Source organism: Amphibalanus amphitrite, unplaced genomic scaffold, assembly GCF_019059575.1.
Source record: "Amphibalanus amphitrite isolate SeventyFive unplaced genomic scaffold, NRLGWU_Aamphi_draft 000074F_arrow, whole genome shotgun sequence".
NCBI lineage: Eukaryota > Metazoa > Arthropoda > Thecostraca > Balanomorpha > Balanidae > Amphibalanus > Amphibalanus amphitrite.
The window spans coordinates 734,305-749,168 of NW_024881570.1; the positions used below are offsets into that span (position 1 = coordinate 734,305).

The window sequence follows — 14,864 nt, forward strand, 5'->3', positions numbered from 1 at the left end:
CTCTCCCTCTCCCTCTCCCTCTCCCTCTCCCTCTCCCTCTCCCTGGGAGACGCGCTAGAGGCCGGTACCAGCCCCGGCAGCGTCCGTGGCTGGCCACTCTCCCAGCACGGTGACAGGGGCCGGCGGTGTGCTTCATCGGACACGTCACTGGCACTAAACTCGCCGCCATATCGCTGTAAATCCGCCCTCCGTGTCGGCCGGGACGGACACTCGGCTCCCCTGATGAGGCGGGCCCGCCCCGCCCGCGCCGCCCCGCGCCCGCCTCTCCATGTTCTCTAAGTGAGCTTAGCGCGCGGCGGCTGACTATACAGGGTCGCTTCATAGCTGAACACTCCCATCATCATGTCTGCATGTGTGCGCGATGGTCTGAAATACGCACCTCTTAACCTGTGTCCAGCGGATATTTGATACTGGAATGTCCACCGCGACACTGCCAAGTGCGGTTGTAATTTTTCCCGGCGATGTCGGCGGGGGTCGTGCAGTCAGGCGCGACCCTGGGTATGATGAAGTCCGGTGTTCGGCCATGAGTCCGGCTAACTGTCGGCTGTCCTGTGTCCGAGCGGAGGCTCCTCCACCCGCGAGGAGCGCTCACAGGCTCTGATCGCGGCCGTGGGTGGTGGCTCGGCTCGCGGGTGGGCAGGGACAGGGACGGGTTATATTGTGGGGACACTAAAAGGGACGGCAGGTGACCACCCACACTGACCGGTCGCAGGCACCCACTGCTGCTGCTGAGCCGGGGTGGGTCGGAGTGGAGCCCACGCGCCGGTGCAGTAATCCGGTCGGCGGCGTGCAGGCCGTGTCGCCGCCAGCCGTGCGCGCAGTGACGCCGGTCTGCGCAGTGCGCACCGCCCGCCGGCCCGGCCCCGTTACCGTTCGACGGCGCCGCGCCGCGCGCTGATCTCCACCGGGGCCGCCTCCAAACCGGGAGAAACCGCACCGCTACACGCACCGTTAATGGAAGCCCAGTCACCAACAACAAACAAATCATGGACGTCCAGCTGTGCGCGGCCGGGCGGACGGTGGCCGCTGCCGGCCCACTGGAAGGAGGCCGGCCGGGTCACCGGCGCGCTCAGACGCCGGCGCGCCGCCTCCGCGGGGTGCCCACTTTCTAACTGCGAGTGACGTGCGCGCGCCGCGGCTGCTGGCAGCGCCCCCGGCTCCGAGAGACGTGGTACCCGGTGGGCGGGGAGGGTCAACGGAAGACGCATAGGAGCCTTCACTCGGGCCCTCAGGGTGTGGAGAGCGCTCGGGATGCTGCCCTTTGAGAAGCTCACACTGCGGCGGCGCCGTCGTAGCAATGTTGACCTTGCAACATGTTGTTGCGCATACCATCGTCGCTGAATAGCGCTCATTAAGGTCACGATGGCCGTGCTCCTTTGACCTATTCAGTGATTTATTATTGTTGCATGCTGAGTGTTTCCCCGGCCGCGATGAGGCGGATGTCCAGCTCGCGGCTTGCAGCGGGTCCGGCGCGGCGCGCGGCATCTAGCGGTGTCGCTCTCTCCCTGGGCGCACCCGGCGAGCGCAGCGTGCCGGCCCCAGTTTCACTGCACAGCGCGGCCGTCGTAAAACCGAGGAACGTGAGTGGACCGGCGGCGATCAGAGGCGCCCCGGCGGCGGCGCGTCCGCTCCTACCGTCATCACGATGACGTGTATGACGTCACGAGGATGTGGCGCCCGACCCAGCCGCCGCCCTGTGCGCCGTTTATAGCTATATAACCCGGCGGCCGCGGCGCCTCTGACGGTGATTGCCGATGGTTGCGGTGCGTGGAGGGCCGACAGACGTGCGTGGAGGGCCGATAGACGTGACGTCGGTACGAGCTAATGGGGCGAGCAGGCGCGGCTCAGGGTCAGAGGGAGAGGGAGCAGAGAGCAGGACTGGTCGGAGCGGGACTGCGTCAGCCCGCCGACCCGGGTCAGGAGGCGAGCCGCCCCTCCGGCCGGCGAGGAAGTCGGGCGCGCGGCGCCGGCCGCCATTGTCTCTCCGGGACCATTGTTCGACATTGTCAGATTCCACGGAAACGACGAGCTCCATCATAACGAGGAACTGAGAACGACTGGAAACGGTGCCCTATCCGGTCTAGACCTAAGCCTCGTTTTTAGAGCATTTGATGCTCGCTTTGATGTTGCCGACAGCATATAGCATGGCATTGCAGCGGCAATCCCTACCAGAGTGCATTACATTTCATTACGGGATTTCCACGAATTAAGCACTCTTTGCTGCCGTGTTATCATTCTTCTGTATGCACTGTAATGTGCAACTGCACAGGTGGAATTAACATGCCTGCGATAGGCGGATCGCCGCTGCGGCGTGAACGACTCAAAGCTAATGTCCTGTTGTATCAGCGTGAACGACTCAAAGATAATGTCCTGTTGTATCATCATACCAATGGCCGTGCATCGCGGTGGCAAGGTGATGTGGTTCAGTCTCACAGCGTCGAAGCGGCTGGAGATGTACTGTACCCTGAGCTGACCTTTTCATTATCTCCAACTGGAGTGGGCTACAACATTCCGTGGCGCCTCTGGCACTATCCACGAGTCAACCCGACTCTCTCTCTCTCTCTCTCTCTCTCTCTCTCTCTCTCTCTCTCTCTCTCTCTCTCTCTCTCTCTCTCTCTCTCTCTCTCTCTCTCTCTCTCTCTCTCTCTCTCTCTCTCTCTCTCTCTCTCTCTCTCTCTCTCTCTCTCTCTCTCTCTCTCTCTCTCTCTCTCTCTCTCTCTCTCCTCTCTCTCTCTCTCTCTCTCTCTCTCTCTCTCTCTCTCTCTCTCTCTCTCTCTCTCTCTCTCTCTCTCTCTCTCTCTCTCTCTCTCTCTCTCTCTCTCTCCTCTCTCTCTCTCTCTCTCTCTCTCTCTCTCTCTCTCTCTCTCTCTCTCTCTCTCTCTCTCTCTCTCTCTCTCTCTCTCTCTCTCTCTCTCTCTCTCTCTCTCTCTCTCTCTCTCTCTCTCTCTCTCTCTCTCTCTCTCTCTCTCTCTCTCTCTCTCTCTCTCTCTCTCTCTCTCTCTCTCTCTCTCTCTCTCTCTCTCTCTCTCTCTCTCTCTCTCTCTCTCTCTCTCTCTCTCTCTCTCTCTCTCTCTCTCTCTCTCTCTCTCTCTCTCTCTCTCTCTCTCTCTCTCTCTCTCTCTCTCTCTCTCTCTCTCTCTCTCTCTCTCTCTCTCTCTCTCTCTCTCTCTCTCTCTCTCTCTCTCTCTCTCTCTCTCTCTCTCTTCGGCTACATGCAGTAACTGCACTGGCCACTGATGAGTCATGCATGTGCCGACGCCACTCCTACTGAGTTCAGGCTCAGTCGATTTGCACTGCATTCGGCCAACTAGCGAGGTCACCCTCCGTCGTTGATGAGACTAAACCACCAGTCACATGCCTGTCGGGGTGAATCGGCGGAGACGCGCCCCTGCGGTCGGCTGGACCACACAACACTCACGAGCGGCACCGCACTAATCCCTCAGAGTCGTGCACCGATCCGATGAGCTGCACATGGCACGGCCATTGTGGGATGTTTGCCTCCCATGTAATGGAGAACAGGCAGTCACTCGTCATGTGGCAATGTGCAGCGCGCCGGTCCATTTACTCGGCGAATGCCCGATCGGATTATGGACTGGCTACAGCTCAACAGAAACAGATGCCATGCATAATGGGCGAAGTGTTTGTCATGACCAAATTGATGAACGCAGGCTGTACGATGTGTGCAATGCCATAACGGGCCATTGTTTCCTTGAGGAGGATAGACATTCCAGTGACGAATGACGACAATGTGAGTCGTAAAACCTCGCTGCCGGGCGGGCAGCCAGTTTTCGGCCGTATCCGGGGAGCGCCGTTTGGGCCGCCCGCCTGGTAACGGGCGCGGTGCGGCCGTCCAAGTGACCTGCCCGAAGCGGCCAGCTCTGGCGCCGGGAACGGCCGCGATGTGCGCCATAAAGGCCGCTCGCGGCGCCATTCATGTCTCCTATCTCTAGCGTAACGACTGGGTCAGGTCAGCAGCGGCGCGGCCATGGCGGCCGGCGCGCGGGCCGGCCGGCCGGTCGGCAGAACCAGTCCTGCACGGCGCGGTGACCGCCCAAACCTGGAGCGGCACGGCCGGCCGCGCGGGGCCGGTCCTGCCGCGCAGATCGGCCGGCCGGACCGCTCAGCGCCGGTCCTCCTCTCACCGCTGCCGAAAGCGCCTCCATTCAGGTCAGCTCTCGTACGCGTCGGCCCGCCGCACCGCGCCGAGAGAAACGGCAGCATGGCACCGCGCCGCGCGCGCCGGCCGCCGACCACATTCCTGAGACAGTCACGTGACGTGCCGGCGCCGGCGGCCGGCGGACGACCTACTGCGTCATCGCCGCCGCCGCCGACTCCCGCGACCCGGCGCCGGTTCCCGTGACCTGGCCTGACCCGGCCGCTATTGGGGGCAGCGGCTGTATGCGGTGCTGGCCGCCGTGTCTCCCCGGCGCCGTCCGCTCTGTCAGCGGCAGACCATGACTGTCCCGCTGACTGTCCCGCTGACTGTCCCGCTGACTGACTCACTGACTGGCCGGCCGGCTGACTGACTCGCTGACTGTCCCGCTGACTGACCCGCTGACTGTCGACTGACTGACCCGCTGACCGCCGGCGCCGTCTGCGCCACGATTGATGCTGATTGCGCCGGCAGTCGGGTCGGCGCGCCCGCCCTGCGCTCGCGGAGGATCGCTCCGCTCAACTCCACCCCACCCTCCCTCCCCACCAGCCAGAACGGGTCCGACTTGCCCCGACCGAGCGGCTTTCTTCCAGCTGAGCGGGCGGTCAGCGACGCTCCGCTGCAGAGATTGCCACAGCCGCCCCAACCTCGCCGTTCGTGTCACGGCGACAGGCTCACGGATGACTTGCGCGTCCGTGTCGCAATGCCGGACGGCGGCGGCTCGGTGGGAGCCACCGGACGGCGGATGTCGTCCCGTGGCGACCGGTGATCCGAGAATGACTGGACCGGCCCGGCCGAAACAATTCCAGGAAATGGCTGAGTCGGTGACGGGATTAGATATGCTACAGGAGGTCGATGCTGACAGTGAACCACCCTGCCTTTGTGATCATATTGTCGCCAGACATAGGTGTCAACTGGCTCCGGGTCACTCAGTTCGTTTTGTAGAGCACAGGGTCGCCTGCGGTCTCCCAAATGTCGCACCGGGTTAATTCAGTTCGCCCCAGTCAGAGTGGGGTCGATTCGTTTAACCCCGGGTCGTACTGGGTGTCTGTCCGGGACCGGACCTGGGCGTCTGACGGGCGGCGAGGTCGGCTGGTCGCCGACGGGACGTCACCGGACCTGTCGCCGGCTGTACGGTGCCGGCCGCGCCACCTCCGGCCGCCGGGCAGTCGCTCACGCCGTTCTCAGGCGGGCCGGACAGTACCCGTCCGCTGCCGGGTCACCTCAGGTGTCTGCCGCGCCGGGCCGACCGGCCGGGAGACCAAGGCCACCGGTGCAGCACCCACACCGGCTCGGCGCGGCGGCGGCCGGCCGTTCACCCCGATATGACCCTGTACTGACCCGGCCGGGCCAGTCCCGGTGGCCGCCGCCCAGTCGGACCAACACCACCGGCTGTTTGGGGAGCACACGCGCCGGTCGTGTTCGCCATTCACATGCGCGACTCGTCAGCGGCGCGGAAGTGACGCCGCCACCGTGTCCCCGGGCAAACTTGTGACAGGAACTGGCGAACAAGTGCCGAACATAGCTACCAGTCGGGACAGGAAAAGGATTTGCTTAGCGGGATCGGGTCTATCCGGCTCTGCCAGTCCTCGAGTCTGACCCAGCCTATTGACATCATGGAAACAACATTTGACACAGCCCAGTGGTGTGGGCAATTCAGACATAAGATATTGAAGAAAATTTGGTTTGTTGCGGTGGTCTAATTCAATGTTGCTTGGATTGTGCTTGCATTGTCAAGCTAGGTAGGTAAATATTTTAATACCTTTGCTTTTAGTGAAGACAAGTTGAATAGGGGCATGTGTGTGAATGCCATTTACATATTTGAAGCGTTTAATAATTAATCATACATCAATGTAACCAGAAAATTCATCGACAGGCACCACTAAACACAACTTCATTTCGATCAAGGGGACCGAATTTGCTTACAAATCTGGTGGACCAATGCAAGCCATGTTCTGCCCTGGCGTGGGGCCCGCTCCACGTCTATGATCTGATAAGAATCAGACTCAGATGGACCTCATCAGCACCCGACATCCGGCGACCAGCGATTGTTCCACTTCACCGCAAAACGGCGGACGGCTTCCTGTTTGGCTGTGTGTTTGATGGTCAACGACGCTGTTTTGCTTCGAAAGGCTAGGCCGTGCACTTTGCCACTGGCTAAATTGCTGAAGCTGTTGGATGTGAAAGCTGGTGCTGTGCCCACTGCGACTGCCTTGAGAGTTCATCAAACTGAGTTGGCCTGCATCTAAGCTCCACAGAGCTGAGGGAGGGACGTCCCGCCGTGCGGGGAGGGTACCGCGAATTCACTGACGGGCCGCAGACACTGATTTCTCTGTCCGTTAACGAGGGTGGAGGAGATCTCGACTGGTGTCTGTATGTAGATCTCTGCCGGGCGGGCTCGGGGAGGCTCTGCAGCGGCTCGGCCAGCCCGGCAGACCGTCCAGTACCGTACCGTACCGGTGCCGAGCCGGCGCCAGTGCGCACTGCCGGCCGCACCGTAATGGTCACTCGGCTCCGGGCGGCCTGCACTCTGCATACCAGAGATGGGTGATTTATGAAATATCCATACGGAATGGGCGCCGGCGACGGCCGCGGGCGGCGGCCGGTATCGGCGCTACTCACGCTGCCTGCGGGCCTCACGAGACTCGCCAGAAAGCTACACAGTATACACAGCTCCCCGTGCTGGCCTCGTCCGAGCCACAATGCTCTTTGAGCTGCCAGAGAGCTGCAGCTTCCCACTTCATCGCGCTCAGCTTTGTGAGAATGATTGCAACTCCCATTGCGAGCCTCGCCGTGGGCAGCTGCAGCTCTCGAGTGAGCTTTGTCGGAAACTTCAACTCTCCGAGATGCTCGGGAGTTACAGTTCCTGACTTATCGGTGAGATGCAACTTTACGCGAGATTGATCAGGAACCTCAAGTTTCAGTGATGACGGACGGAGATAACTACACTTTATGCATAAGGAATTCACCTCTTCCTTTATCACTTCGGACAAGGCTGTCAATTTCGAAGTGAAAGAAACTTCGGCATCTATGATTCTCACTGCGCAAGAGATTGTGCTCTGCCTAGTGCATGAAGCATGAAGGCTTAGTGTCCACGTAGATAGTGTGATTTAGGAGGGCCGACAGGTAGAAAGCGGCCCCATGTCCTCGTAACTGTGCTCGAGAGCTGGGCGCGCCGGGGCGCCTCACGAGCATGTCAGAGAGCCGACGGGCCTCGGGAGTGCAGGAGCAGAGAGAGTTCCCGCTGGTGTGGCCGGAGAAACTGTAAGCTGAGACGACACGCTCAGCATACACTGCCAGTGAACACATGTCGCCGTCCGGACGCGGCGGGACACCCTGACCGTTGACGTCACGACCCCTGCAGCGGGGGGGGGGTCGTCTGGCGGCGGCCGTGCTTCCCACGCTGCCGGCCGTGCCATCCGCGCCGTGCCGGACGCTCCGGCCGCTCCATCCGGCCGGCAATGTAGTCGTGGAATGTAGTCGGCGGCGGACTGAGGGGACAGGTGGCTGGTCCGACTGTCCGCGGGCAGTGTGCTGTCCGCAGTGACCCGCTGCGTGTGTTCGGTCCGGGGCAGAGCGGCAGACCCAGAGACCGGCAGACCCAGCCGTCATCGGCAGAGCTGCTCGGCTGCGCGCATACGGCCGTGCGACGCGTACTTGGTAAGGATGTGACTATACCCCGAGTCTGGGTGTTGACCTGTGAAACTAGTTAAGCACGGCCGGTACCGCCGGTTCTTTTTGGTGCTACGGTACACTAATCAATCTATGTGAGAGTGTTTTGGCAAGGATTTCGGATCATTTGGCGAGAGCGGGCCAGAAGTTTAAGCAGAGTTAAAGCAGCATTTGTGTTACTTTCTTTGTCAGAGAATATATGGCGATGAACGGAGGTGGACTTGTCACCTTTTTAACTGCGTAGCAACTAGATTTGATATTTGTCTGACTGCTGGCTGTCTAGCGCTTTTATCCTTTTAGTATTAGGAGCTGTGCGTGGTATATCTCGGCGCGCTGCATGTTTGTTTGCTGCATCCGAATGCCTATGTTCAACTGCAAAGCATTCCAACTCGTAGCAACGCAAGCGCAAACGCGTTACCTGCCTACCATAAGAACCAGTCCATGTTATCTATACTTATTATCGCCTTACAAACTATGTGTAATGGCTTTAACGGTCCAAATGGTAACGCTTGCTTCCAGAGTTATTCCCTGATAGGCATCAATCTGGTTTCTCCCGGCTAAAAATGCATGACGTCGGCTTGCAATCGGGTCTCATCGAAATTAATTTTAAGATGATGGATGTTGCACATCGTTCGTGGGATTAACGTATTAGCTCACCTCAGTATACAATGGGGCGCAGCAAATTGGCCATATCCGGCTGAGGATGGCAGGTATATAGTGCATATTTCAGCATACTCTACGGTGCCGCCCTGTGACTGTCGTGGGCCGGCCGGTCCGGCGCGGCCCACGGGCCGGGTTCCGTGCCTGGGCCGCATTTCGGCGCTGATTTTCCTGTCATTGCTGTTGGCTGTCTGGCGCTTTTTGTCCTGTATTAGGAGCCGGGCGCGATATATCTCGGACGCGTGTGACTGGACCGGCGTCACCGGTCGACAGCCGGGGCCATTTTTAACGCCTCAGCCCGCGCCGGCCGCGGGCACGACAGGGGAGCGGGCCCTCGCGACAACGGAGTGGCACCGTGGGACACGGACCGCGGGGCGTGGTGACGTCACTAGCTGATGTCTGACGTCACTGACGGACCTCTGATGTCACTGACGGATCTCTGACGTCGCTGACTGATGCCTGACGTGGACACATGGGTGTATTGGCTGCCCAGTGCCCACCGCCCGCCACTCCTTGGATCAGTACTTGGACATTTCAGTTCTCTAAGCGGCTCGGCCGTGTAGTGGATAGCATACGATCAAACGTCACCAAACCCCCACCGGCATTCCTGAGATTAATGCAATTGAGCGTGGGATAGGATTAGGCGGTGACGTCGGATGTGAATATGCTAACATATTTGACGGGACTCAATTGAGCCGATATTGTCCGCTGTAAGTCGCGTGAACCATGTATTGCGACAGGTTCGGCGGGTGGTTTGACGTGCGTTCCATTGTTGAGTCGTGCCGGACAGGGCTGAAGCGTTAGTGTAGTGGTGTCTCTCTGCAAAGGATGTCGGTAAGGTATGTCACGGTGTGCAATCCATTGAAAGGTGCTGTGCGCCTGTGTGGATTAGCCTGCACTCCCGGGCGGATCAGTCTGCAGTCGCTGCCCGCCATCGGCCCCAGTTATGTCCGATGGGGAGGGCCGAGGGGTGCCGGCGGAAAGTAGCCGTCCTTGCAGCGTCGACTCTGCTCGCCTGTCCCGTCCCAGTCCCGCCGACGTCGATAGCTGTCCATTCAGTAACCGAGTGGCGTCGGCTCATGTCGCCAGGCCGACACGCTAACGGGACGGATCGCTCAGTTGATAAGTCCGCCACTGGGAAAAATGTTTTATTGGAACCCATATACGACCAGTGTCCCGTAAGCCAGCAGTTCAATCAAGTTCCCACGTTCTCAAATGCCACTGCAGTTGCTTGATTGGTATTTTGATAGCCAATGATGAATGTCATGCCGTTAGATATAGGAGGGATTATGGGGAAGAGAGTATTAACCGCAAGGTTACTAATTACAATACAACCTTAACGGTGCACCTACTAGAATAAGTGCGACAAAAATACACATAATGTGTATAGGAAAACAAGCTTGTTGTTTCGAAACGTATCGCATACACCTTGCACAATTGCACATTGCACATTATATCGATTAGCCGCAAGTTAAATTGATCAGACGCATGCTGGATAGTGGATAGCACATTATTGCAACAACACTCCTTTTCTGCCGCTCTCCTTTCTTTGGTCCTCATGATGATCCCTCCGACAGACTGCCGTCTGTGGTTGGATCCGATCCCCTGATACGCGTCCCATCGGTCAGTCACTGACTCAGGCTCTGGTCCCCTGCCCTCTAGCTGACCCGACCCGACCCGTCGCGGCAGTCCCGGTCGTCGTCAAACGGCCGCTCGGTCGCCGGTCAAGGTTGGCAGTTGTGGGCCTACGCCGGTTCCACCCTCTCTGTTGTGTGTTTGTTTTTCGTGACCTCGGCGGCACAGCCTGCACGCTCGGCCTGGCGGGTGTCCTCGACGGGGACACATCTCACGTTCTGAATGGACATCCCCCGCAGTGGTGGTCCAAACTGGCTGGCCAGAATGCATGTCGAGGCCGAGTGACAAACAAGATGGGCATACAATGATTGGACTCGGTATGCACTCCTTCCTCCTCTCATACCTCTCTGCCCCTCTCCTCGCGGTCTTGCCTCCGTCCTCTCCCCTGTCGAGGCTGTTCCGTGCGCGGCGCTGTCATTTCTGAAGGCTGCCGCTGGGTTTTTGTCGGCTCGGACGCGGCGCTAGGCATGTTATGACGCCCTGGGAGCGAGCTGCTCCGTGTCGGTTCGTTAGTGGACCTGCCGGACGGCTCGCAGCCGCCGTGGGATAGCAGTCGCGCCACTCCGGACCGGCCGGGACCTCCGTGCAGAGGCCGGTGCACGCGGCTCGTCCGCGGCGTGCGGCCAGCGTTTTTCGGCCGGCGCCCGGCGGCCTGTGTACACAGACTCGGCTTCTGTTGTGAGAGCGGCACGCCGGGACATTTTTGCCGTGATGACGTAACGCCCGAACAAGCACACACCGGCGCTTGGTGTCGAGCCAAGTGTATGCAGCTATTCATACGCGGGCGGCATTCATGAGGCTCTGGGCGGGTCACGCCACCCGGCTAGGCGGGCTGGTGAACTGACCTCGACCCGTCTCGGAGCGGCGCCACCCCCACTGCATACAACGCCCCGCGAGCGGACGCCACTGACCTCACCGCGAGGACGCTACCGGCGCACTGCCCCGCCGTATCGCCCGGCGAGTTCTGGGTGAAGGAGGCACTCGATGCTTTTTGCCGAGACGTGCTGGTGGGTCACAGAGGCGGACTGTCTTTGTTATGAGTCATCTGATGGCTATCTGACCCGAATCGACAAAATCTGATGCGACCCTCCACTCGAGTTGAGACTGGTTCTCGTATCGCCAGCTGCGGCACATTTTTAAACACATCCGTCTGCTCGGAGTGGCAGCGCGACTTGACGTGTCTCACTTCCTGCACTTAGAAACAGGTGTTGTTGTCATTGTGGTTTTAGCGCGTATCCGACATTTCTACATCAATCTTGGTCACTACTTAAGTGTCGGTGTATGTGTTGGGCATGTTGAAATGTTTTTGTATGCTTGCCATTTTGCCGTTTGGAGAAACGGACATTTGTTTCCGCGCCCGTTTGGTGTCAGCAGCTCCATTCCCTATCCGGTGTAAGCAGCCCCTACATCCGGTCTGTCAGTGGCAGTTCTGATTGCTTCCAGGTTCATATAGTGCAGCCAAGTCTTGAGAGACAGTTGTCTCTGCCTGTGTCAGCGGCCTTTATTATACCGTAGAAGTCCTTCTAGGTATCCCTTCCTCCGCGACGCGACTGTCTGGTCAATGACACCTATTTTCACGGCTCACGTACTTAACCTATGCCGCCTCCCACTTAGTCATATGAGTAAGGTCCCCTTAGGCCAGTCGCTAGTGATGCTGACCTTTTGAAGGTTTAATTGGTATTTCACAAGCCTTTCGAAATTGTCATTAACGAGATAATTCCTAATATTTACCAGTGAAGCCAGTTTGATTATCGACTGACGTTATCCCACTGTAATCTCCTGGGAACCGGAAGACTGTTGGTGGCCGCGGACCACATAAGAGCTCATGTGAATTATGTGTGATTCCTACCGTAGAATGCCTTCTAGGTATCCCTTCCTCCGCGACGCGCCTATCTGGTCAATGACATTCCGTTCAGCTCTGTCTGTCGGATATTCCTGCCTAGTTTATTTGTCCCTGCCTGCCACCAGGGGCAGGCAGGACCCTGTCTTGCCCCGGTGTCGTCCCATGGCTGACCCCGCCGGCCCCTCGTCGGTCCGTGAAAGGCCGCTGTATCTGACGCCCTGTGCGCCCCTCTGCTCTCACAGACGTGGTCGGAGGAGCCCTGTCGGCCGAGCTGCGCCGACCGTTGACCATGGACCCACTCTCTGTACCGGCGCCCTCGCCGCCGTTCGACATGGCCACCGTGGCGGCCGCGCTGCCCGGCCACCCGGGCCTGGTGCGCGCCAGAGCGGACGCAGAGACCGGCCTCGGCGGTCGGATGTCGCCCTCCGTCTACAACCACAAGGTGGGTGGGGTGACGGCGGACTGACAGGGAGTGTGGCGACACTTTAACTGCACTGTAAAAAATATTGACTAGCCCCTCGTCAAATGATTCTCAACGCTAAATGTCGGGGGTACAGACTAGTTTTGCATCCTACTTTTGACACACGCTGCGAGCCCCTGGCTTGTTTTGTGTTCGTCAGATGACAGTTACCAGGTGTCGGTTAGTTTTTACCACGTCCCAAAAATAGCTGGAGCGTTTCTGCCTTGTTTTGGAAGCAGGTCCTCGTTAATGCTGTGTATGGTAACAAAGTACCTAGTAACAATAATAACGAAAAACAATGTCAAAACGAGGGCGGCTTGTTTAGTGACGATGCTCAAAAGAAGCATCGTCTTGTTCCTACTTAACGAATGAAGCTCAAACTAGGTCAAAACTAACGTATTGCTCAACCCATAGTCAGATGACCAGCAGATCCTACGCCGCCCAATCCAGTCATCGAATTTGCCAGCGAATTCGTTTGAAGACCATCATATTATTAAATATCGGTGGTCTTCAAACGAAATCCCTTACCAGTTTGATGACGAATTCATCCGGCCCATTCCAAAAACGCTCAAGATAAAATGAAAGTGTATTTCTGAAATAATATGCTTTCTTGCAATGCACCTTTCGTATATCAAGCGAATCTTTCACTTCCAGCGCCCGTTTACAGTTATCAATCGAATCAGAAGCATGCACATACCTATCGATAGATCTGAACCTAAGAACACAGACGACATTTTGTAGAGTACCTGTCTGAGCCTATGCAGTGGAGCCCGTGAGCCGCCCAACCGCAGCTGCCTCATGAACTTGATGATAGGTCTGAACCTCAGATTGGCCAGAGCTTGGCCGTCAATAACCAGCTTATTTATATCCACAGTTGTAGTGACTTAGGGTTTGGAATTTGCCAAACCTAAGTTTTGATTACCAAGAGAAGTTTTGTACTTCTTGCACTTGCCCTTTCTTCATAACTTTGGCGGAAATCGTCGTAGTGAAACTTCAGTGTTCCGTTAGCTGTCGGTTCTTGAGAGAGTTGGCCAGGCCGGACACCGGGGGCGGCTCCACAACTTTCGAAAAATTAAACCTAAGTCCTATTGCACTGCATGGAGAGCAATTCATTTAAAATCGCTCTTGTTTCGCCCCCCCCCCCCCCCTCGACAACTTTGCAAACGTCTCTGCGCGATTTGGTTGAGAATAATGGCTTATGGCAAGTTATTGAATCAGAACGTCGATCACTGCAGGTCATATATCGGCAAGCAATTCTTCATAACTAGACACTGCACAAATGGAAACGATACAGGTTTGCCCAGTGATAAACACTCGCACTGCACAGACTCGCGCACCCCCGACCGAACGCGGCACGGCACAGCGCAACAGCTGGCGCCGGGAAGCCGGGAACGCATTAAGTGAAGGATTCACAGGTGCGCAACTTTATTGCGAACAATAAAAACCTACCGCAAACGATTAAAAAAAAAAAGTTTTAGGGCAATCGGAAATACAAATGTATTGACTTATAGAAATAAAATTGTCATTCACCTTCCAAATAACCCAACAATTTATTTGCCGTAAAAAGTGTCTGGAAATGGAAAGTTGCTAACATGATTCAGCAAGTAGGGAAACGCAGCCGCTACCTGGCGAATAATCTCAGGCTGGTTTAGTGACAAGTGCATTGCTACGGCTTGTTCCTCAACCTTCACAGATTACTATGACAAAACTACCCCTAGTATTTTGATCATCCTGAGGCTGGCTTTCACCTAATAATTTGATGAGGGTCTTCCTCGTTTCGGATTGAGGCGAAAACAAACGTCAAACAACCTTGATAGTTAATTCAGCACTTCAAAACAAAGGTACACCTAGGGTATCATTACAATACCGGATCATAACGATCTGGATAGTTCTCAGCCTGTAAGCTAACTAAGCGGTAACTAGTCAAGTGGTAGGTACCGGAAGCATTGACAACCTGGTGACTGTTTCGAGACCCTTGTTTTGACACATAGCTCGTCAATATTTTTTACAGTGTGGGTCTTCGGGTGGGGCGACGGCGGGCTGACTTGGAGTGGGGCGACTGCGGGCCGAGTCGGGCTCTGCATTAGGACTCTATGTGATGGGGAGGTGGCTAGGTGATGAGTATCGATCTGGCTGACTGGTCTTCTACATGGTGATAGAGACGTGAAGCCCGAGGACTGGCCTGACGAACAGGACTCATTCTCGATGATCGTTCCGATTGCTGTCTCCCTTCAAGTCTCCGCCTCCTGTGCTGTCTGTTTCTTTGTGATTGTTTCTACTTTCTACCCTCTCGTCGTGTTCCGTCTGTCCTTCGCTCCGTTAGCCGCGTGCAGCGGTGCCCACCTATGGTCGCCGCTCTGAGAGCGGTTTTGCCGAGTCAGCGGCCGTTCGGACTCTGTTCGGACCGGACTCTCCCGCACCCTCGATGCCGAGTCACGACC

General features: G+C 57.3%; 1 protein-coding gene across 2 annotated transcripts in view; it reads left to right on the plus strand.

Annotated features, from left to right (window-relative positions):
• LOC122379255 (F-box/LRR-repeat protein 7-like) overlaps nucleotides 1-14,864 on the plus strand; it is a 47,043-nt gene that overhangs the window by 27,328 nt on the left and 4,851 nt on the right. For both annotated transcript variants that reach the window (XM_043361281.1, XM_043361282.1), the window contains one exon: nucleotides 12,206-12,405. In XM_043361281.1, the coding sequence (XP_043217216.1) occupies nucleotides 12,206-12,405 (200 nt within the window). The remainder of the gene's footprint in view (nucleotides 1-12,205; nucleotides 12,406-14,864) is intronic.